The sequence below is a fragment of the Scyliorhinus canicula genome, chromosome 29 (genome assembly GCF_902713615.1).
Source record: "Scyliorhinus canicula chromosome 29, sScyCan1.1, whole genome shotgun sequence".
In the NCBI taxonomy this organism is placed as follows: domain Eukaryota; kingdom Metazoa; phylum Chordata; class Chondrichthyes; order Carcharhiniformes; family Scyliorhinidae; genus Scyliorhinus; species Scyliorhinus canicula.
Genome location: NC_052174.1, coordinates 12,686,588 through 12,710,415, shown reverse-complemented (window position 1 = coordinate 12,710,415; position 23,828 = coordinate 12,686,588). Strand labels below are relative to the sequence as shown.

The 23,828-nt window shown below is 54.0% G+C and overlaps 1 protein-coding gene across 2 annotated transcripts in view; it reads left to right on the top strand.

Moving 5' to 3' along the window:
- Nucleotides 1–22,697, top strand: part of cntrob (centrobin, centrosomal BRCA2 interacting protein) — a 28,568-nt gene extending 5,871 nt beyond the window's left edge. For both annotated transcript variants that reach the window (XM_038786873.1, XM_038786872.1), the window contains 15 exons: nucleotides 1,789–1,905; nucleotides 3,842–3,958; nucleotides 5,269–5,367; nucleotides 6,253–6,489; nucleotides 6,671–6,817; nucleotides 8,517–8,650; nucleotides 11,086–11,211; nucleotides 12,746–12,917; nucleotides 15,214–15,949; nucleotides 17,465–17,655; nucleotides 18,414–18,504; nucleotides 19,279–19,467; nucleotides 20,774–20,912; nucleotides 21,181–21,259; nucleotides 22,092–22,697. In XM_038786873.1, the coding sequence (XP_038642801.1) occupies nucleotides 1,789–1,905; nucleotides 3,842–3,958; nucleotides 5,269–5,367; nucleotides 6,253–6,489; nucleotides 6,671–6,817; nucleotides 8,517–8,650; nucleotides 11,086–11,211; nucleotides 12,746–12,917; nucleotides 15,214–15,949; nucleotides 17,465–17,655; nucleotides 18,414–18,504; nucleotides 19,279–19,467; nucleotides 20,774–20,912; nucleotides 21,181–21,259; nucleotides 22,092–22,238 (2,721 nt within the window). In that variant the 3' untranslated portion in view covers nucleotides 22,239–22,697. The remainder of the gene's footprint in view (nucleotides 1–1,788; nucleotides 1,906–3,841; nucleotides 3,959–5,268; nucleotides 5,368–6,252; nucleotides 6,490–6,670; nucleotides 6,818–8,516; nucleotides 8,651–11,085; nucleotides 11,212–12,745; nucleotides 12,918–15,213; nucleotides 15,950–17,464; nucleotides 17,656–18,413; nucleotides 18,505–19,278; nucleotides 19,468–20,773; nucleotides 20,913–21,180; nucleotides 21,260–22,091) is intronic.
- The last annotated feature ends 1,131 nt before the right edge of the window (nucleotides 22,698–23,828 follow it).

Sequence of the window (23,828 nt, the reverse complement as noted above, 5' to 3'; positions counted from 1 at the left end):
TCGGGGTGGTTTATATATAGAATAACAGATACCCAGGAGTGAGTTACAGACTGGAATCTAATCGAGGTGTTCTAGGTGTTTTATATAGAGAATAACAGATACCCGGGAGTGAGTTACAGACTGGAATCTAATCGAGGGGTTCGGGGTGGTTTATATATAGAATAACAGATACCCGGGAGTGAGTTCCAGACTGGAATCTAATCGTGGGGTTCGGGGTGGTTTATATATAGAATAACAGATACCCGGGAGTGAGTTACAGACTGGAATCTAATCGAGGGGTTCGGGGTGGTTTATACATAGAATAAGAGATACCCGGGAGTGAGTTACAGACTGGAATCTAATCGAGGGGTTCAGGGTGGTTTATATATAGAATAACAGATACCCGGGAGTGAGTTACAGACTGGAATCTAATCGAGGGGTTTCGGGGTGGTTTATGTATAGAATAACAGATACCCAGGAGTGAGTTACAGACTGGAATCTAATGGAGGGGTTCGGGGTGGTTTATATATAGAATAACAGATACCCAGGAGTGAGTTACAGACTGGAATCTAATCGAGGGGTTCAGGGTGGTTTATATATAGAATAACAGATACCCGGGAGTGAGTTCCAGACTGGAATCTAATCGAGGGGTTCGGGATGGTTTATATATAGAATAACAGATACCCGGGAGTGAGTTACAGACTGGAATCTAATCGAGGTGTTCCGGGTGGTTTATATAGAATAACAGATACCCGGGAGTGAGTTACAGACTGGAATCTAATCGAGGGGTTTGGGGTGGTTATGCCCTCGTTTTCCTAGCTGTATCGCAATATTTAAAGAGGATTTATTCTTCAATTTCTGCAGCTTTAATAAGAAGCAATCCATTAATCCCTCGGAAACGCTTCACCTGTTGGCAGAGAATATTGTATATCAAATGTTCTTTGATTCAAATTTCTATGTCCCTCCATTTCCGGCTCCTTGTGCACTCCCCTGACTTTAATCACTTCACCATTGGTAGTCGTGCCTTCTGCTGTTTGGGCCCTCAGTTCTGGAATCCCCTCTCTCCCAACACCTCGGTCTCTCCCTCCTCCTTCCAAGACACATCTTTAAACTGACCAAACTTTTGGTCACCCAATACCTCTCTTTTCCAGGAGCGGGGGGCCGTTTGCGTGAAGCCACCTGACTGCAGCAAGCAGGGCTGATGCGGAGTCTCTGCCACCTTGTCGCCTGCCATAGGTGTGGTGGAAAAGGTTTGCAGGTTGATGATCAGCCTGTTGGACTGCGCAGTGAACGCGCCTTCCTTGACCACCAAGTCCCGGGTGAGATTCGAACCTGCTGAGGCAGGGATTGCTGCCCACTTTTCCACCGGGTCGCCTAACCATCTCCTCCTGCCAGATTTGACAAGCTTGTGACATTATGACATTGGTCCATCCGATAATTATGTGGGAGGCGCCATTATGAGTGCAGATTTCTTTTTGCAGTTCTGCCGCATGCATCCGAACCCTCACTTGAGTCGCTGTTGAGCCCTGGTTGGTCCAGCCTGCCCGCTTAACCCTGATGCTCAGAATTAAATATTGTGGGTCCTCTCTGAATTGGTGGCGAAGATTAAATGGTTCGACGCACAGCTCTCACGAACAAGGAGCAGTAATAGGCCACTCGGCCCCTTGAGCGTGTTCCACGGTTTATTGAGATCATTGTTATCTGATAGTAACTGCATCCTGTCTACCCGCTGATAGCCCCCCACGCCTACCAGGAATTGCTAAACTCTGATTGGTGTTCTCTTTCTCTTCTTGGCCAATCCCGTCGCAGCACTGTGAGAGGCAGATCCAGAGCCTGCAGAACAAGATCTTGGAACTCCAGCAGCAACTGGCTGTGGCGGTGTCAGCTGACCGGAAGAAGGACATCATGATCGAACAGCTGGATAAGGTACGGGGGTCAAAATTCGGCCGCGCACCCTCCCCACTCCGCTGTTGCGGACATCGCGAGAGCATCTTCTGATGAAGGACTAGGTGTGAAGGCGAGGGCGTAGAAAAGATTCATGAGAATGGTTCCACAGATGGGGCACCTCAGCGATGTAGACTGAAGATGCGGGGATGGCCTCCCATTGAGAAGGGAAGGTTGAGAGGAGAGTTGGTCGAGGTGTTCAAAATCATGAAGCGTAGGGACAGAGTAGAGGGGGAGAAACTGTTCCCCTTGATGGAAGGATCGAGAACGGGAGGGGCACAGATTTAAGGGGATTGGTTAAAGAAGCGACAGAGACCCAGCGAGGGGTGATCGGGAATGCTCTGCCTGAGAGTGTGGTGGAGGGAGGTTCAATCGATGCTTTCATAAAGGAATTGGATCATTCTCTGAAAAGGAAGAATGTGCAGGGTGGAGGCGGGGGAGTGGCACAAGTTGCATTGCTGCTTTGGAGAGCTGGCGCAGAAGCGTTAGGCCGAATGGCCTACTTCTGGCTGTGAGGATTCTGTGATGGGGCGGAGTAAACCACTCGCCTCTCACCTCCGTTCTACCATCTGGATCAGGATTAGCCCATCTCGACCCTTAAGCCTGTTACGCCATCCCATAAGATTGTGGTCAACCTTCTATTTGGTATCCACTTTCCTGCCCTGCTCCCCCCCCAACCCCTTTGTCTTTTGTATTCCCTTTGTGCCCAAGAACCTGTCAATGTCGCTCTCAAATATACTCCATGACTGAGCTTCCGCAGCTCTTTGCACTGAAGAAGTCCAAAGATTCACAACCCACTGAGCGAAGACATTTTCCTTCCCTCAGTCCAGAATGGCTGACTGCCCCCTCCCCCTTCTTGAGATTGTGACTCCGAGACTTGGACTCTCCAGCCAGGGGGAAGCGGTCTCCCCACACCTACTCTGCAAACCCTCGGTGAAGTTTATATGTTTCAACGAGAGAGAGCCTCTCGCCCTTCTAAACTCCAGAGAATATGAGCCCATTCTGCTCGCTCTCCCCCTATCAGGACTGTGATGAATGTCATTTAAAAACTCTGGGTTAAAATGCAGACAGGCAGTATGTCTGCTAAATCTGTGATTAAGGAGTCATAAAAGTGAGGTAATCATTGATTTTTTAAAACCATTTACTTGTTTACATATAGATGGCTAATGGAATATTTTTTATGTTTTGGAGGATCCCTGGGCGTAGATAATTTCTGAGATCATGGGGCAACTTAGTGGGAGGAGACTGGAGAATGTCTTATGCTTGTGATGCAGATGATGTAATTAATGAGAGGAGCCAGGGCTGTCTGTAGTTTTGCAGTCTGTTATAAGATTTTAAGTTGAACGGGAGTTGTTCCTGGAAGGGTGTCTCACCAAACGTCTGCAGAGAGAAACAAGTAACCCTGATTGTTAACTTTATTTATAAGTGGCATTTGAACTGTATTGGGTTGCTTAATTGGAAAATACAGTTCCCCCCCCCCCCCCCTTTTATTTAAGTACTGTTAATTTTAAAGCTATTTCTTTGCTGTCAATATGGTTAATCCTGTCTTTAAATTAAAGTTTGGTTTACCATAAAATACACCTATTGGTCATTGCATTTCTATAGCCCCCATCAAAATCTTGGGATCTCGCAAATGCTTTCCAGCCAATAAAATTCTTTGGAAAGCATCACTTTTTCAGGATAAAGTAGCTCACTCTAAGCTCCCACACACACAGCAAGGATCAATTAATCTGTCTCCAGCAAGTTTGACAAGGCCGGGGGAAGGAATTGAACCGACAACCTTCTGAATCTCGAGACACCGGTTCACTTCCCACTGGCCCGTGGCTGGTCGAGGAGGGATTCACAGCTTTTGAGCCCCAAACGTTATCGCTTTGTTGACCATGTTCAAATATTTGCCCCTTGTTGAAACTGTGGACAGACTCTGGTGAAGGTCGTGGACGGCTGGAAGAAACACGACACCGAGAAATCGGAGGCCATGAGGCAACTGCAGGAGGAACGCGAGGCCTCGGAGAGGAGGCGAGGCAAGCAGCAACAGGTAGGGCCTCTGAATGAACCCTTGGCTGACCTAGTGGCTTTTCAGAGGCCTCTGCCTCCTCTAACTTGCTTGGGGTTGCTTGCGTGTGTGCGCGCGTGCGTGTGTGTGTGACGCCAAGCTCCACACCAAGCTCGGTTGCAGCAGTAGGTGTTAACGAGCTTGTTAAAGGAGCTGAGGGAGGGAAGTCTGGAACTTAATTCTCCCACTTCTACCTGGCTTTATTTTCCCCTCTCATCCGCGACGAGCCGATTTCCACAGGAAACCTCTCCTCGTGACAATTGCTGTTGAGTCGTGGAGGAAACTCTATCCTGGATTCCACGGCTAATTTGGAAGCAGGGATATCCCAGTGATGCTGTAACGCCCCCTCTGTCCCAGGGCTATAGTTTAGTGTGCGTCCTGCGTTCCCCATTTATGTGTGTTCTCCCGTCCCTGTGTGTGTGCTTTGTGCGCGTGTGCACCCTCGTGTTTGTGCGCGTGTGCACCCTCGTGTTTGTGCGCGTGTGTGTGGGCGTGTTTGTGCACCCTCGTGTGTGTGGGCATGTTTGTGCACCCTCGTGTGTGTGCGCGTGTTTGTGCGCCCTCGTGTGTGTGCGCGTGTTTGTGCGCCCTCGTGTGTATGCGCGTGTTTGTGCGCCATCGTGTGTGTGTGTGGCCGTGTTTTATGCGTCCTCGTGTGTGTGTGTGTGTGTGTGGCCGTGTTTTATGCGTCCTCGTGTGTTTGTGCGCCCTCGTGTGTGTGCACGTGTGTTTGCGGCCTTCGTGTGTGTGTGCGTGTCAGCTTGTTGGGGATTTGCTCTGTAAAATTGACTGTTTACCAAGTTCTCTGCCCTCTCCTTGCATTTTTTAACTAAATTCATGGGATATGGGTGTCGCTGACTAGGTCAGCATTTTTTGCCCGCCCCAAATTGCCCCTTGAGACGGTGGGTGAGCCGACTCCTTGAACCCGCTGCAGTCCATGTGGTGTAGGTGCACCCACAGTGCTGTTAGGGACGGAGTTCCAGGATGTTACCCCAGCGACAGTGAAGGAACGGCCGATATATTTCCCAGTCGGGATGGTGAGTGACTTAGGGTGGCGCAGTGGTTAGCACCGCTGCCTCACAGCACCGCTATTGATCGGAATTCCTCCCTCTGCTCGTTCATGGGAATTTGCCGTTGGGTTTGGGTCATAGTCCTGCAGCCCAGGGATCTGTGAGCAAGTTCTTTGAGCCATTTGCTCGGGAGGAATCGCCGTCTTTGGCGAAAAGGGAAAGGGGCCTCCACCCTCAGAAGCTGACAATAAAGGTGACGCAGTATTTCCACTTCCTTCCCAGGCGCTGTTCAGCTTGGAGCACCATTTAACGCAAGCAAACCAGACACTGGCCAAAGAGCAGCAAGAGAAGGGTCTGCTGGAGGAGGAGAGGAGCGTGTTGGTAAGGGAAACTGCTGTCCCCCGACTGATACCAGATAAACTAAATTACAATTTGGATCTGTGTTGTTGCCCTGCGAATAGTTAACAGGTCGCGGCCCAGGGATTGGAACTGACCCGAGTCCTGTCTGGTTTGAACGGTGGTGTAAGAGCGCAGGATAAATGAGTCGGCCATTCGGCCCCTCCACCCTGTTCCACCATTCAGTATGATCATGGCTGATTTTCTACCTCCATTACACCTTATCCCTTTGGTGTCCCCAAATCTGTCAGTCTCTGTGACGAATAAACGCCATGGCGGAGCAAGCGCAGCTCACTGGGGCAGAGTCGGCCCCCATCCTGAGGCAGTTACACCATCGTCCAGACTCTCCGGCCAGAGGGTAACAACCTCTCGGCATCAACCCTTTAACAAATCCTGTACGTTTGCATGTGCTCTGTTATGGGCCAGGATTTAGAGAACCCCAAAGTGTATCATGGAGTTCACCTGACCCACGACTTGTACTAAATTGTGGTATGGGGAGCACACGGCCCACTCTACAGGTGCGGTACAGCAGAAATGGAAAAGTATTTTTTAAAGCAAAACAATGTTTACTCTATGAACTCTAGTTAACCATTTTAGAACATACAGTGAACATCTTAGCAACCATCAATTCAAATACAACCCCCAAAGACTACAACACTCAGTAATCCTTAATAACTTCCCAAACAACATCCAGAAGACAAAAGACCCTTTTAACCCTTTGCATGTGTTTGATGTTCCGAAGTGTCTTTTACTGAGTCGGGGTTGTTGCAATGACTCATTTATGGTAAAATATTATCAGACATGAAGCAGTTACTTGTTGCTTTTGGCTTTTGTCACTAACCCCCCCCCCCTTTCCTCCTAATCCTGCAGGAGGAGGCGAACCGGAAGCTGCAGAAGGTTCTGGAAGCGGAGCAGCAGCGCTGCCAGAGGCTGCAGAGCGAGCGTGAAGGGGCGGAGAGCGGCAGGCAGCACGAGCGGAAGCGGGCCGAGGACCTGCTCGCCAAGCTGGAAGAGGAGCGCGAGGTGGGCAGCCAACAAGAGAAGCAGCTGGAGCAGAGGAACGCCGAGCGAGAGGAAGAACTTCGGAAGCTGCTGGAAAGAGAGAAGGTGGGTGTGTGTGGGGGGGGGAGGGCGGGGATGGTAGACAGGGTGACCATTTAGCCAGCTGTGGGTTGGAGGGGGGCCCCGGTCTGATTCCCCTGAAATTTCTGACTCCCTTCCCCTCTGCCCTGACTGAATTTCACATTCCTGTTTGGGTTTGAATTTTGTTTTTGCTTCTGTTGCCCAGGCGTGCGCTCAGCGCGAAGCACAGAGGGCCCAGGACGCACAGCTGGTCCTCGCCTCCGTCCAGACAGAGCTCCAGCGGCTGGAAATCGAGCTGGACGCGGCCAAACGCGACAAGGAAAATCTGCAGATGGATCTCAGCCTGGTCAAGGTGAAGCGCGCGCATCTTTTTCTGATATCTCTGTTGGTCAGGGCGACCATTCTGTGCAGGAAGGAGCCAGGAGCGTAAGAAATAGGAGCAGGATTATTCCGTTCAGCACCTCGTGCCTGTCCCGTCGACCCTGCCTGATCTTTGGCTGCGTCTTCTCTTTCCTGCCTGCTCCCTATGGCTCTCGATTTCCTGAGAGACTCTGTCTCAGCCTCAAATATACTCAACGTTGGACCGCCCACACCCTCCGAGCTAGAGAACTCCAATGATTCACAACCCTTTGAATGAAGGAGTTTCTCCTCGGCTCAGTCCTAAATGATTGGCTCCTTGTCCTAAACTCCAGGCCCCGATTCACTCGGCCTCTCACTCCAGGTAAGCCTTGGCTGTGTCGAGCTGCTCTATCTGGGCTGAAGCTATAGCCGCTGCCCAATGGGACGCAGCTCCCCTGAAGCAGTGAGGGGAGAAAAGGCAGCCAGGCTGATGACTGTGAGCAGGACGGAGAAAACTGCTGGGTGGGATAAAGAATTACAGCACAGATGTAGGCCGTTCGGCCCTTTTGCGTTCATGCTGGCTCTCTGTAGAGCAATCCAGTCGGTCCAGTTCCCAATGTGAGGTAGCGCAAGAGAGACTTTTTCCACCTCCCAGGTGACTGGACTGAATTAGCTGGTGCTGAGAGTATTTGGAGTACCACAGATTGGGTTCAGGGATTTAAAAAAACAAAACAAATTTTGTATCTTGTGTCTGTGTGTGTGTGTGTGTGTCTGTGTGTGTGCTGTGTCTGTGTGTGTCTGTGTGTGTCTGTGTGTGTCTGTGTGTGTCTGTGTGTGTTGTGTGTGTGTGTGTGTGTTGTGTGTGTCTGTGTGTGTGTGTGCCCGCCCCATGCTGTTCAATGGTGTTATCCTGTGGGGGGTTACCAAGGCCAGTCCACCATTTACAAGGCACAAGTCAGGAGTGTGATGGGACACTCTCCACTTGCCTGGATGAGCGCAGCTCCATCAACACTCAAGAAGCTCCACACCATCCACGACAAAGCAGCCCCGCTTGATTGGCTCCCCATCCACAAACATTCACTCCCTCCCCCACCGACGCACAGTGGCAGCCGTGTGTACCGTCTACAAGATGCACCGCAGCAACTCACCAAGGCTCCTTAGGCAGCACCTTCCAAACCCACGGCCTCTACCATCTAGAAGGGCAAGAGCAGTAGATACCTGGGAACCCCTCCACCTGGAGGTTCCCCTCCGAGTCACTCCCCACCCCGACTGGGAAATATATCGGCCGTTCCTTCACTGTCGCTGGGTCAAAATCTTGGATCACCCCCCCCCCCCCCCCCCCCCCCCCCCCAACACCCACCCAAAAAAAAACAGGGCTGCAGTGGTTCAAGAAGGCGGCTCACCGCCATCTTCTCAAGGGGCAATTAAGGGATGGGCAATGAATGCTGGCCTAGCCAGCGACACCCACACCCTATGGATGAAGTAAAAATAATAAGCACCCCACGGTCAAACAGCTGGTCAACACGCTTGACGTGTAGAGGGAGGCTTGATTGCTCCCCCTTCCGCAAACATTCACCCCCTCCCCCAGCCTAGTACTTGCTGATTGGTACCGTAGTCGAACCTGTACCTTTGGGAAAAGTGGGGGCGAGAAGACTTGCTGTAAAAACTGCTTCTTCCGCGTTGACTATTGAAACAATCTGTCCCTGCTCCAGGCCCGCTTTGAATCGCAGCGAGTCAAGAGTGAGACAGAGTTCAAGATGACCCTGGAGCAGCAGGTGACCGAGCGACTAACCACCGTCCACGAAGAAAGCACCCGGCAGGCGTCCGCGGTCCGCGAGCAGCACAGGTAAACCCACAGCCCCGTCTCGCCTAGTGCCAGCTGCAGTCACGGTGTTGCCTCGTGGCGCTCCGCTGTATCGCCTGCCCGCCATTTGCGATCCGCAGTATTCATTTTCCCCAATTATGGAAAGCTGAGAGCAGCCGTTCGGGATTCCTGGAGCCTCGGGCAGCGGGGTGGGAAGAGGCCTATCGCGGGGTTGGAAACAGGGCCGGCTCAAGGCACCGGCAACTCGGGCTGTCGCCCGGGGCGCCATGTGCTGGGGGGCGCCAGACTCGGGTCCCGCGCATGCGCAGTTGGGCCGGCGCCAACCAGCGCATGCGCGGTGGCCGCACTCCCCCAGTGTGGCCGCACTCCCCCAGGGCGGCCCCCCCCCCCCCCCGGTCCGTCCCCTCGCTCGGTCCGCTCCCCCGCTCGGTCCGCTCCCCCCCCCCCCCCCCCGCCTCGGGTCCGCCCGCCCCGTCCTCCCCTCGGGTCCGCCTGCTCCCCCCCCCCCCCTCGGCCCCGCCCCCTCTCGGCCCCGCCCCCTCTCGGCCCCCCCCCCCCCCCCCCTCGGCCCCGCGGCCCCCCTCTGCCCCGCCCCCCCCCAAGGGCGCCGAAGTTCAGCTTGCCCGGGGCGCCAGCAACCCTAGGGCCGGCGCTGGTTGGAAACCCAGGGCTGCGCGAGTAAGCGATGGCTGAGAGGAGATTCTCTGCTCACATCCCTCGTAGTCCTGCTCTCCCCCCTCCTTCCCTACTCTTCTTTCCACTCTCCTGCCAAGGATAGACAGACGCTGCAGTGAGAAGCAGGCGTACCCACTGATATCTGACAGTGTCACAGAATGGTTAGAGCCAGAGAAGGCCGTTCGGCCCGTCATATCAGCGCCGGCTCTCCCTGTGACCCTGCAGATTCATCCTCCTTTAATCCCCTTTCGAATGCCTTGATTGACACTGCCTCCACCACCCCCTCGGGCAACACATTTCCGACCTCCGCCACTGGCCGCGCGAAAACCTGTTTCTCCTCGTCTCGCTTTTGCCAATTACTTTAAAATCTCTGCCCTATTGATCCTTTGGCAAGCAGGGACAGTTTCTCTGTCCACACCCCCCTCATCGCCACGATCAAATCTCCTCCCAGAAAGTTCAGAAATCAGCAAGGGAAAGACGATCCTCAACGCGCCCAATCCTCGAGCCTGGTACGCCATTCAGTAAAATGACGGCTCATCTGATTGTCGCCTTAAACTTCACTTTCCTCCCTTTGTAACCCTCGGCTCCCTTGTAGGTGAACAATCTCTCTAACTCAATCTTGAATATATTCAATGATCGGTGTCTCATCAGCCAGTTTGACTGCAGGATACCCCGCCCCTTCATCCAGGTCATTGATATATATTCAAAGTATTTGAGGGCTCCAGCAGGGACCCCTGTGGCACTCGCTAGTTACAATTCGCTAATCTGAAAACGATCCATCTATCCGGACTCTGTTTCCTGTTGGATTAGCTAATCTCCTCTATCCACTACTGCAAGCTCTGCTCTCACTGAATGCCTTTTGGAAATCCAAATACATTACATCTACTGGTTCTCCTCTATCCACCCTGCTTCTCCATGATACCCGGCCCAGCTCTGGATTAATAGCCGAGCGATTCGCACACAAGGAGACAAAAATTCAGGGATATTTCGAAGGAACAGTTGGATGATGTGGAATTGTAGATTCCTTCTGGATGTGATGGTGTGGGCCAAATGGCTTTCCTAATCTGTATCAATCTTTAACCTCGGGTCCTTCTGTATGACAAGGCTACATCCAGCATCCAGACTGGCCTCTTGTAATCCGCCTTTATGCTTTATTTCTCTGCCTCAATTGAAACAATATCACCCAGCGAGTGGGGTGTGTGATTCACACGGTCCAGGCTACTGGTCCTGATGGGGGGCTGTGGGAGTGCAGCAATGTCTTCCGAGTGAGACTTTAAATCAAGGCCTCTTCTGCCCTCTCCAAGGGATGTAAAGAATCCACGGGTACTGTTCAAAGATCTCCGGGATGGAGCGGAGGCACAGTCCTCCGCAATGTCCTGACCAATATTTATCCCTTGACCACAATGTGCTGAACCAATGGACAAGCACGCTATTATCGTGCGTGGGAGTTTGTGCGTAAATCGACTGCTGCCTCCCAGACACCACAACAGCGACTGAACGTCAAAGGAAGTTCTCCGTTGTTCGCGATGAGGCACCCTGATGTTGTGAATGATGCAGTTTAAATCCGCGTTCGCCCTGACCCGGGCAGCGCTCGGGTCCTCTGATTTTCGCTCTTAACGGCTGAAGTGAACCTTCAACGTCGCTCACTGGGGCCGCCAAAGAACTTTGTCAGAGAATGCGGACGTAAACCTTGTGGTCGAAACCCTTCACCCTCGGCAGGCAGCGTCTGAAGCTGAACTCGTGCTTTGATTCCTCTATTTGTTCTCTGTGTCGCTGTTTAGGAAACAGGCCATGGATCTGACGGCTCAACATGAGCACGAGATGGGTCAGCAGTTAGCCGAGTTCAAATTGGAACTGCAGGAACGGGATGAGAAACACCGTCACCTCATTGAAGGCTATGAGATCAGGTAGGAGGAAAAACCCCGGCTCTGGTATCCACTTGGTTGCCACCGACGCTCTCTCTAATTTATCTTTGTGTTTCTGGGCCTCCTCGCACCACGCACTAGTTCCTGATTGCCACAGAACTTCAAACATCCAAAATAGGAGCACAAGTAGGCCATTCGGCCCCTTGGGCCTGCTCCACCATTTGATAAGGCTCTTCTGTTTGTGTCCCAACTTCGGGGAAACATTCTGGAGAGTCGCATCGAAGGGGGAGTATTCGAAGGGGGACTGACACTCCCAGGGTAGGACTGAGAGAGTGATGTACATAATCCAGGTCCATACTCCCAGGATAGGACTGAGAGAGCGATGTACATAATTCAGGTCCACACTCCCAGGGTAGGACTGAGAGAGCGATGTACATAATCCAGGTCCACACTCCCAGGGTAGTACTGAGAGAGCGATGTACATAATCCAGGTCCACACTCCCAGGGTAGGACTGAGAGAGCGATGTACATAATCCAGGGCCACACTCCCAGGGTAGGACTGAGAGAGCGATGTACATAATCCAGACTGACACTCCCAGGGTAGGACTGAGAGAGCGATGTACATAATCCAGACTGACACTCCCAGGGTAGGACTGAGAGAGTGATGTACATAATCCAGGTCCACATTCCCAGGGTAGGACTGAGGGAGTGATGTACATAATCCAGACTGACACTCCCAGGGTAGGACTGAGAGAGCGATGTACATAATCCAGACTGACACTCCCAGGGTAGGACTGAGAGAGTGATGTACATAATCCAGGTCCACATTCCCAGGGTAGTACTGAGAGAGCGATGTACATAATCCAGACTGACACTCCCAGGGTAGGACTGAGAGAGTGATGTACATAATCCAGACTGACACTCCCAGGATAGTACTGAGGGAGTGATGTACATAATCCAGACTGACACTCCCAGGGTAGGACTGAGAGAGTGATATACATAATCCAGGTCCACACTCCCAGGGTAGGACTGAGAGAGTGATGTACATAATCCAGACTGACACTCCCAGGATAGTACTGAGGGAGTGATGTACATAATCCAGACTGACACTCCCAGGATAGTACTGAGAGAGTGATGTACATAATCCAGGTCCTCACTCCCAGGGTAGTGCTGAGAGAGTGATGTACATAATCCAGACTGACACTCCCAGGGTAGTGCTGAGAGAGTGATGTACATAATCCAGACTGACACTCCCAGGGTAGTACTGAGAGAGCGATGTACATAATCCAGACTGTCACTCCCAGGGTCGGACTGAGAGAGCGATGTACATAATTTATTGGAATTATTTGAGGACATTAAAAGCGCGGTGGACAGCAGGGAACCGGTAGATTTGGTGTTACTACCCTCCATTTGCTGCTGTCCAATCTTCAGGCACCTCTCCTGTGGCTGTCAGTGATTTACATATCTCGACTCGGGGGCTGGCAACAATGGCCAATGGCTGTAAAGTGTTTTGGGATGCGCTGTGGCATTGGAAGGCGCTACGTAAATGCAAGTCTTTCTCATGTCGTGGCTGCAGGCTGTCAAAGGCGCAGGAGGAGCTGGGCAGACTCCTCACCATGAAGCGCAAGCTGGAGGTACAGCGGGGCGAGATGGTGTCCAAATTGCAGAGCATGATGCAGACCCACTGGAATGAGGCGCTGAAGGTGCTGATGTCTGAAGACTCTCCTCCCGGCCTCCAGAGAACAGCGGTAGGTGACTGCATGGCGCCTCGCGTGTGAACTACCTGGACGAGAACACCAGAGAGGAAAGCGTGAGCGGCTCCTCACGCCTGATCCACCAGTCATTAAAATCCTGGCTGACCTGATTCCCGTCTGCACTCCACTTCCGTGTCTGTCTCTCCAATGCCCTTGATTCCTTTGTCTATCAAAAATGTCCGACACAGCCTTGAATCTGTCCACTGACCCCACACCCAGTGCTCTCTGGGGACGAGAAGTTCACATGTTAAGTGGACTTGAGAGGCAGGAAATTCCTCCTCCCCTCCATCTTAAAAGGGAGCGATCTTACTCCAGATTCCTCGCCAGGGGAAACATTCCGCATCCACCTCTCCGCGTTTATACATTTCGATAACATCATCCTCCCATTCTTCTGAACGTTAATGGGTGTGGGCCAATCCTCCCATTCTTCTGAACATTAATGGGTGTGGGCGAGGGGAAGATGCCCGTGGGACGATACTGAGACTGAATGCAACGTTCTCAGAAAACAGACTGGGGCTCCTTTCCTCTTCAGGGATGCCGAGGGGTGACGAGGAGTTCTTATAACACTGCGAAAGGGTTTGATGCAGAGGAGGTGTTTCCCCTTGTCGGGGGTGGGGGGGGGGGGAAGAGGAAGAGGGCCATCAATCCTGTCACGGGCAAATTCGATACGGAATTCAGGAGAAACTTCTTCAAATTCCTTCATGGGATGTGGGCCCCGCTGGGCGAGGCCAGTGTTTGTCGCCCTCCTCCTTCCACGGAGCGTCTCGCTCGGCCATTTCAGAGAGAACATAACATAAGAACATAAGAACTAGGAGCAGGAGTCGGCCATCTGGCCCCTCGAGCCTGCTCCGCCATTCAGTGAGATCATGGCTGATCTTTTGTGGACTCAGCTCCACTTTCCGGCCCGAACACCATAACCCTTAATCCCTTTATTCTTCAAAAAACTATCTATCTTTACCTTAAAATATTTAATGAAGGAGCCTCAACTGCTTCACTGGGCAAGGAATTCCATAGATTCACAACCCTTTGGGTGAAGAAGTTCCTCCTAAACTCAGTCCTAAATCTACTTCCCCTTATTTTGAGGCTATGTCCCCTAGTTCTGCTGTCACCCGCCAGTGGAAACAACCTGCCCGCATCTATCCTATCTATTCCCTTCATAATTTTAAATGTTTCGATAAGATCCCCCCTCATCCTTCTAAATTCCAACGAGTACAGTCCCAGTCTACTCAACCTCTCCTCGTAATCCAACCCCTTCAGCTCTGGGATTAACCTCGTGAATCTCCTCTGCACACCCTCCAGCGCCAGTACGTCCTTTCTCAAGTGAGGAGACCAAAACTGAACACAATACTCCAGGTGTGGCCGCACTAACACCTTATACAATTGCAGCATAGCCTCCCTAGTCTTAAACTCCATCCCTCTAGCAATGAAGGACACAATTCCATTTGCCTTCTTAATCACCTGTTGCACCCGTAAACCAACTTTTTGCGACTCATGCACTAGCACACCCAGGTCTCTCTGAACAGCGGCATGCTTTAATATTTTATTGTTTTGGCATCCAGGGAGCTCTGGATGTATTTGCTCTATTTGGGGGAATATATCCCCGTTTGCTGTTGTTCCTACCAAAATGGATAACCTCACATTTGTCAACAAATGAGAGGGGGCAGTTAACAGTCGACCACATTGGCTGTGGGTCTGGAGTCACGTGTCGGACAGACGGGGTAAGGCTGACAGATTTCCCCTTCCCTAAAGGGGACATTGGTGAACCAGACGGGCTTTTACGACAATTGATGATAGGGGTAGTGATGTCTCTGAGACTGGCTCTCCATTCCTGAATATTTTATTGAGCTTAAATCCCGCCGGCTTCCAGTGGTGGGATTTGAACCAGTGTCTCCCGGAGCATTAGGGCCTCTGGGTTGCCAGTCCCGTGACATCACTGCCCCACCATCATCCCTAAAGAGAAACCGCTTGACCCCGAGAGTGGGGAAAATGGGGAAATCGCTTCCGCAGCTGGGGACACGAGTACAGATCCCACCACATCAGCTGGTGGAATTTAAATTCGATTAATAAATCTGGAATATAAAACGCATCCAAGGAGTCACTTAAAGTTTGCCCATTGCTGGAGAAGCACCATTCCTGAAGTGTGATGGGACTATTCCTGTATTGTCCCTCCAATCCCACTTCACACTCGGATAAGGCAGACCTGGTTTTTTTTTGTGTAGAGATAGAATTATTCTTCCATTCTGAGCAATCCCAGGTCTAACAAGGCCCCTGTCCTCAATGTTTCCTGCAGCAACCTGTCCTCCTTCATGATCGAGTGCCTGTTTACAGGGAGCTGAACCGCATAATGTCGACCTCGGGAACCGCCAATGATTCTCGCCTCTCGTCTTCCTCGACGGTGCCTCACGCAGTCCCGGCCTCCGATACCGACCGGCTGAAACATTCCTCCGTAGACAGAGGCTTTTCGGAGCCTGGGAGGCAAGCGCACGGGAGCCAGGTCCAGCTGCATCACTCGGGCTGGGTCAACCAGAGGAACGACCTGCGCGTGCCCGAGCCGTCTCCGGACTGTGAGGCCTCGGAGGACCGGATCGAGTGTGGACAACTTACCTACGCAAGCCTAGACGCTCCCGGCACCACGGATGCTCCCCTGCAGGACCCTCGCAGCTTCCCCTGTCCCCAGGCCATTCCCTTGCAGCCTGTGGTACAGGCCTCGTCTCGCCCACTGGTGTCCGCGGCAACCAAAGGCCACAAGGTCAACCCCGATGCCATCACACCCGGCAGGCACGGTACCCTGCCGTCCAGTGCGGCCGAAATGTTGAAGCATGAACGTTACCTGCAGCAGTGTCTCTCCCACGGCGCCGACCACCCACAGCCGAGCGGGAACTCTGTGTACGCTGAGCAGTCCCAGTCGGTGATGCTCCCGCTGCTGCCCTCGCTGGAGGACCTCACGCAGCTGCTGAACTACAGCTTCCTCAGTCACGCCAGCTTCCACCCTCTGCAGCTACAGGTGGACGAGACCATGTTGACAGGTAAAACGGGGCCTGGGTTTCAGAGGCACGGAGTAGGTCGCTCTCCTTCCCCTCCAGCACCCTCCCTTTCCCCTTCACCCCGTCTCTGTGTCTCCATTTCCCCTTCACCCCGTCTCTGTGTCTCCCTTTCCCCTTCACCCCGTCTCTGTGTCTCCCTTTCCCCTTCACCCCGTCTCTGTGTCTCCCTTTCCCCTTCACCCCGTCTCTGTGTCTCCATTTCCCCTTCACCCCGTCTCTGTGTCTCCCTTTCCCCTTCACCCCGTCTCTGTGTCTCCCTTTCCCCTTCACCCCGTCTCTGTGTCTCCCTTTCCCCTTCACCCCGTCTCTGTGTCTCCATTTCCCCTTCACCCCGTCTCTGTGTCTCCAAGCCGAGGGGTTCACATCCCAGCGGTCAACATCTCGTCCAGGCCGACAGGCCCAGTACTGAGCGCTGAGCTGTCCCGAGTTTCAGATGAGGCATTAAAACCGAGGCTCCGTCTGCCCCTGGGGGTGGTGATCAAAGATCCCACAGGGCGATGGGAAGAAGAGCAGGGGAGTTCCACACTCTGGGCCTGGGCCCAATATTGACCTCTCAGCCACCATCGCTGGAGCAGATGGTCTGGTTATTCTCACACTGGGGTGGGGGGGGTGGAAACGAGAGGCAGGGCTGGGGGGGGGGGGGGGGGGTGGAAACGAGAGGCAGGGCTGTGGGGGGGCCTCTGGTGGAGCTGTAGGGGTGAGGAAGAGCTGAAGGGGTCGGGGGGGGGGGGGGGTGGTGGCAGTACGGGGAGGGGGGGGAAGAGGCAGGGTCGGGGGGGGAAGAGGCAGGGCGGTGGGGGTCACGGGGGGGGGGGGAAGAAGAGGCAGTGCTGTGGCATTTGGCGAGCTGCTCTTGCAGGGAGCCAGGATGGGCCGAATGGCCTCCTCCTCTGTCCTGGCCATTCTGTGATTCGAGAACGTGTTGGACGAAGGAGGAGTGTTCACCAGCTCACTGGGGGAGCTCTTCTTTGGAATTGCTGACTGATTTGTTACCACCCAGAAGGGTTTGGCACAGTGGTTAGCACTGTTGCTTCACAGCTCCAGGGTCCCAGGTTTGGTTCCCAGCTTGGGTCACTGTCTGTGCGGAGTTTGCCCGTTCTCCCCGTGTGTGCGTGGGTTTCCTCCGGGTGCTCCGGTTTCCTCCCACAGTCCGAAGATGTGCAGGTTAGGTGGATTGGCCGTGCATGTCCAGGGACGTGCAGGTTGGGTTAGTGGGATAGGAAGGGGTGGACGGGGGTGTGAGCATGCGTGGAGTGCTCTTGTGAAGGGCCGGGGCAGACTTAATGGGTCGAATGGCCTCCCTCAGCACTGCAGGGATTCTGAGAGGTTTCGTGTTTAATGTTTGATATGAAACAGGAAATGTGGACAAGACTTTGCCTCTTGGAGAGATTTTTTTTCTGCCCTCCTTTTAGAAGGTTGCGATGCCCGCAGGGTTGGCACTGGTGTTTGGGGGTGCCTGTCGATGGGTTGTCACCGCCTCTGTGTTGTTTTGTGCAGCCCCCGGTGCCCGTGCGGACGAGCTGGCCGAGCACCCGTTCACTGACGACGCTGACGACAGCGGACAGAGCCACAGCCAGCAGCAGAGTGAGGGCAGAACGACCAGGAACAGCAGCTTCGAGTGGTCGGGGGGTCAGTCCTCCCAGGATCAAAGCTGCAGAAGCAGTGACCTCCAGTATTACATCCAGATGGTAGGTGCCTTGTTCCTCGAGCAGAAAGGTGTAGCTTCGTTTATTGGGTAGGATCTGCTGCTTCTTGTCCCTGGGACCTTTTTTGGATACTAAGGGCAGTTTATCATGGCCAATCCACCCTAACCTGCACATCTTTGGACTGTGGGAGGAAACCGGAGCACCCGGAGGAAACCCACGCACACACGGGGAGGACGTGCAGACTTCGCACAGACGGTGACCCAAGTCACGAATTGAACCTGGGACCCTGGAGCTGTGAAGCAACTGTGCTATCCACTGTGCTACCGTGCTACCCTTTAATCATCGGGAGCATCTCGACGAGGTCACCCCTTCATCCTCAACACGAGAGGGAATACGGGCCTCATTGTAATTTAACCCTTTCAGCCTCGGTATTGTTCTGGCCAACCCGGGCTGCACCCCCTCCATTGCCAACTCTACCCAGAACACACCAACGGGGAAGGACATGTCCAATCCCCAAGTTCCTTATCCTGTGTGCTTCAGTCAAAGTTCGGAGCTGAGGGAAAACGAGACGACAAACCAGTCCCTCCTCACCGAATGATTAATTGGCAGCTAGAAACGCGGTATTTACATGGGGGCTGGTGTAACCAGCCACGCCGAGCTTTCCTGCGGTTTGGACGGCGGGGTGGCGTCGATCCGTGAAAAGATGCCAAAAGGAACATTTCTGGCAAAGTTCGCCGCTGCCCCTCGTGTTTTTACCCTTTTGTGCGGTGACGGTCTCTCTCTCTCTCTCCCTCTGTCAGCTTCTCGACCGGTCGCCTGGGGATCCTGTGGAAGGTGGTGGGGAATCTGAGAAGCCGGACGTGGCACCGAGTGACGTCGTCTCCCAGCAAGGTTAGTGTTCGGGGCGGGGGGGGGGGGGGGGCACAGTTATTCGGTGCCTCTAGGCTCCCTTCAGTCTAACCCTCCTGTCTCCTGGAGGCACTGATGGATGTTGGAGTATGCTCTTAGAGGCAGCCATCCCCTTCTAGCATGTCATAGGGGCATCCATTTTGCCTGTGTGCGGGCGTCCATTTTACCAGTGTGCGGGCGTCCATTTTGCCTGTGTGCGGGCGTCCATTTTGCCTGTGTGCGGGCGTCCATTTTGCCTGTGTGCGGGCGTCCATTTTGCCTGTGTGCGGGCGTCCATTTTGCCTGTGTGCGGGCATCCATTTTGCCTGTGTGCGGGCGTCCATTTTGCCTGTGTGCGGGCGTCCATTTTGCCTGTGTGCGGACGTCCATTTTGTCTATGTGCGGGCGTCCATTTTGCCTGTGTGCGGGCGCCCATTTTGCCTGTGTGCGGACGTCCATTTTGTCTGTGTGCGGACGTCCATTTTGTCTGTGTGCGGACGTCCATTTTGCCTGTGTGCGGACGTCCATTTTGTCTGTGTGCGGACGTCCATTTTGCCTGTGTGCGGGCGTGAAGATGAATGCGAGACTGTTTGACTCGGGTTGGGGGGGCTTCGCTTCACAATTTGGAATGCCCTCTATTCAGCCTATCCATAACCTTCTCTGCTTTGAATGGGACCAGTCCCAGTTTTTCTATGGGTGAGAGAGAGAAAGAGAGCGGGGGGGTCTCTAGCCCTGGGTATGGCTGGTTCTAAACCGGCAAGTGTTTTCCCCTTTCAGGAGGTTCTCCGCTTTTTCGGGATGGATCCATTCCGTGGGAGAGCGGCAGGTCGCAGCCGACGAGGCCGTTTCCCGCCGGGACGAGCAGCAAGTCCTCCAACAATGCGGTGCAGAAAGTGAAAATCAATCCCTCGGAGGCCGTCCCGTTGCAGCGGGTGGGGGCAGGACCCCAAAGCCCACCAAAATCAGGTACGGGGTGGGTGGGGGCAGGACCCCAAAGCCCACCAAAATCAGGTACGGGGTGGGTGGGGGCAGGACCCCAAAGCCCACCAAAATCAGGTACGGGGTGGGTGGGGGCAGGACCCCAAAGCCCACCAAAATCAGGTACGGGGTGGGGGGGGAGAACCCCAAAGCCCACCAAACTCAGGTACGGGGTGGGGGGGGGGGGGAGAACCCCAAAGCCCACCGAAATCAGGTACGGGGTGGGGGGGGAGAACCCCAAAGCCCACCAAACTCAGGTACGGGGTGGGGGGGGGGGGGGGAGAACCCCAAAGCCCACCGAAATCAGGTACAGGGTGGGGGGGGGGGGGGGGGAGAACCCCAAAGCCCACCGAAATCAGGTACGGGGTGGGGGGGGAGGACCCCAAAGCCCACCAAAATCAGGCACGGGGTGGGGGGGGAGAACCCCAAAGCCCACCGAAATCAGGTACAGGGTGGGGGGGGTGGGGGAGAACCCCAAAGCCCACCGAAATCAGGTACGGGGTGGGGGGGGGGAGGACCCCAAAGCCCACCGAAATCAGGTACGGGGTGGGGGGGCAGGACCCCAAAGCCCACCGAAATCAGGTACGGGGTGGGGGGGGAGGACCCCAAAGCCCACCGAAATCAGGTGCGGGGTGGGTGGGAGGACCCCAAAGCCCACCGAAATCAGGTGCGGGGTGGGTGGGAGGACCCCAAAGCCCACCGAAATCAGGTACAGGGTGGGTGGGAGGACCCCAAAGCCCTCTGAAATCGGGTACGGGCGGGCAGCCGCGGTTGCGTCCAGCGAAGAGAGTGCAGAGACCTTTATTTAAAATTTAAAGCACCCAATTCTTTTGTTTTCCAATTAAGGGGCAGTTTAGCACAGCCGTTCCACCTGCCATGCACATCTTTGGGTTGTGGGGGGGGGGGTAAGACCCACGCAGTCACGGGAAGAATGTGCAAACTCCTCACGGGCAGTGACCCTGGGATCGAACCTGGGTCCTCAGCACCCTGAGGCAGCACGGCTAACCCACTGTGCTGCCGTGCCGCCTCCGAGCGCAGAGACCTTTAAAATGAAAGAAGTGTCTTCCAGGGAACAGAGGACGTTTTCTTTTGACCGGTAGACACTGCTGTGATGCAGCATCCGGATTATCCGCAGTCAGCTCCCACAAACAGCTGAAGGCTCGGCCGCTAATGGGGACAGGAATGGCCAGTGAGCACCGGGAGGGGGTGGGGCGGGAACTGGACGTGGGTGCGTGTTGGGGGATGTCCCCCCCCCCCCCCAAACCTCTCTGACGTGTCTTCCCTTTCTGCTTAGGGTCCGGAGGCGGTGTGCTGTCGCCCAAGCACATTGGCGAGCTGTCGAGACTGTTGAGCACGTACCACAATGCGTCCGATCGACCGTCACCGGCCATGGACGAGCTCTTCACCTACCTGAGGGGGGTCCAGCAGAATGGGTTTGTACAAGCCCCCCCACCCCCACCCCTTTTACAGCCGTGATCTTATTGAAAGGCGGGGCAGACTCGAGGGGCCGAGTGGCCTCCGGCCTCCTAATTCTACGTTGGTATGCTGCCAATTCACAAGGCGCGCTGTTGAAATGTTTAAAATCCAAGTGCGCCCACTTCCACGCCCCCCCCCCCACACTGGGCTGGTGGAGAGTGAACTCTGCTGATGTTTAATCTGCAATGACTGATCGCGCCAACCAACCATGTTTCTGCTTCACAGGCCAGATGGTTTGGAGAGTGCGGCGGCCCTCGCTCGTAGAAACCTGGATCAGAAGCTAAATCTGGAAGCCAGGAGAGAGGTGAGTTCCTGAGACTGTTCCCCAGAGGACTAGGGCAAGAATTGGGAGGAGGGGGCAATTGACGTATCCACCTGGATGCTCCACTGCGACCCCCCCCCCCCCTTACTATCCTGACTTGGAAATATATTCAATCGAATCCCAACAGTCCAGAAGGAGGCCATTTGGCCCATCGAGTCTGCACCGACCTTCCGAAAGAGCAGCCTACCTGGGCCTACTACCCATTCTTGTCACCTAACTTGCACATCTTTGGATAAAACTTACGCATCTTTGGCTACTAAGGGGCAATTGATCATGGCCAATCCACCCTAACCTGCACATCTTTGCACTGTGGGAGGAAACCGGAGCAGCCGGAGGAAACCCACGTAGCCACGTGCAGACTCCGCACAGACAGTGACCCGAGCCGGGAATCGAACCTGGGTCCCTGGAGCCGTGAGGCAGCAGTGCTAACCCACTGTGCCGCCGTGACGCTCCACATCGGCCGCTCCTTTACTGTTGCTGGGTCAAAATCGTGGAACTCCCTAACAGCACTGTGGGTGTACCTGCGCCACACGGGTCTGCAGCGGTTTCAAGAAGACGGCTCGCCCACCACCTTCTCGAGGGGCAATTGGGGATGGGCAATAAATGCTGGGCCTGAGCCAGCGACACCCACATCCCACGAAGGAATTAAAAACACAAAATGTGGCTGGCTCGGCCATTTCAGAGAGAGGGGCAGTTTTGAGTAAACCACATTGCTGTGTGGGTCTGGAGTCGCGTGTAGGCCAGACCCCCCCCCCCCCCTCCTTTCCAGATGGTTAAAGTCTGACAATTCCTACCCCTCGTTTTATCTTTTCAGGGTTTGTCGGGGCAAAGCAACCAGCGGCGGCTCGCGGCCAACAAGATGGTGGCGGAAAGGAACTCCATCCCTGGAAAACCGGGGAAGAAATCTGTACCAGGTCCCCAGCCAGGAAACAAAGGAGCCAAGACGGCAATCTGGAGGTGACACAGCGCACCCACACTGAATTGTAGACATTTGAACCACAAAGGGTGGAGATATTTCACCACATCAAAAGTTGCTCTTCCTAAACAGCCAGCTTTTCCAAACACCCCCCCCATCCCAGTAATTATTCGGCGTCCGTGAATGGCGTGGAGGAGTTAAGGTACCAATCAACGGACTCTCTAGAAATAGCCTTCAATTCCTAGCTGAGCAGACTGTTGCAGGAGTCTTTCCCTGCTTTACCTCCTTTACATTTGCTATTCTCTCATTTCAGTTTGTTCATGTTTTATTTTGAATGAAGAATCTGGATGCGCATCTGAATCATTGAATAATCCGTCACCTTTAGAGCGTCCCGTGGAAATAACCCACTTCTTGCCACTGTTTCCGCGGCCTGATCGATCTATCGATTGATTTGTCCTCTCTTTCTGCCTCTTTGATTTCCCTCTCGTCCTCCCTCCCTCTCGTCCTCCCTCCCTCTCGTCCTCCCTCCCTCTCGTCCGTCTCCGATGTTTGACCTCCGTAAGGGTATATGTTCTGGAGGGAGGAGACAGGCCCAAGTACCCACCCTCCTCCATCATCGCCTTGCGAAATGCTCCCAGGCCGTTTTTACCCCCATCAACCTCCTCTCCCTTACAACCCGGCCCACCTTCGTCTGTGTCGACCCGCTGAGAGATCTCGCCATGCCACTTCTCACTTTAGAAGCACACTTGGAGCTGTGCAAATGAACCCTTTGGATAAATAAGCGTAACGGCAAGCAGCAATCGCGTCCCCACCAGCAGCTGACTTCGTACTTCATGGGACACCGGGCACGGTGGCACAGCGGTTAGCTCTGCTGCCTCACAGCGTCAGGGACCCGGGTTCAATTCCCCGCTGGGTCACTGTCTGTGCGGAGTTTGCACTTTCTCCCCATGTCTGCGTGGGTTTCCTCCGGTGCTCAGGTTTCCTCCCTTAGTTGGATTAGGTGGATTGGCCGTGATAAACTGTCCCTTGAGGTTAGGGGGATGGGGCGTGGGGGTGATGTTGAGTGGGTTGATGCAGACTCGAATAGCTGAATGGTCTCTCACGTTGCAGGGATTCGATTCTGTTTTATGTCTTTACCAACAGCTGAAGATAACTGGGTCAGGCTGCTCAATCTTCACTCTTCTATTGACAACGCAGCTGGAATTTTTCATGGACGTCCGAGATCCCCTTACCGCCTGATACTGACTGGCTCAGATTAACGTTGAAGTGTGTGGTGTTCCCACACTGGGAATCAGCTCTGTGATCTCCCCTGCCCACTGGCAGATGCTTCAACACGAAGCCTCCTGACTTGCACAACAAAATCTTTAATCAGTTGCCTCTCAAGGCGCACTGTGTATTATCTCGAGCGAGACAATGTGGGGAGGTGGGGGCTACATGAATGGCAAAGAGAGAGGCCACTTTAGCCTAACTAGTCCTGCCCCTGAGTGATGGAGCAGATTGCTGCTGATCTTTAAACCCGCCGCTCCCCACCCCATCTGATGTTTCTCGTGACGAGGCATGAATAGTTAGTCGGTGTGCGGCTCTTCCCGGTAACCCACCCGCCAGCAATCTACGTTTCGCCTCCTCCGCTCCTGC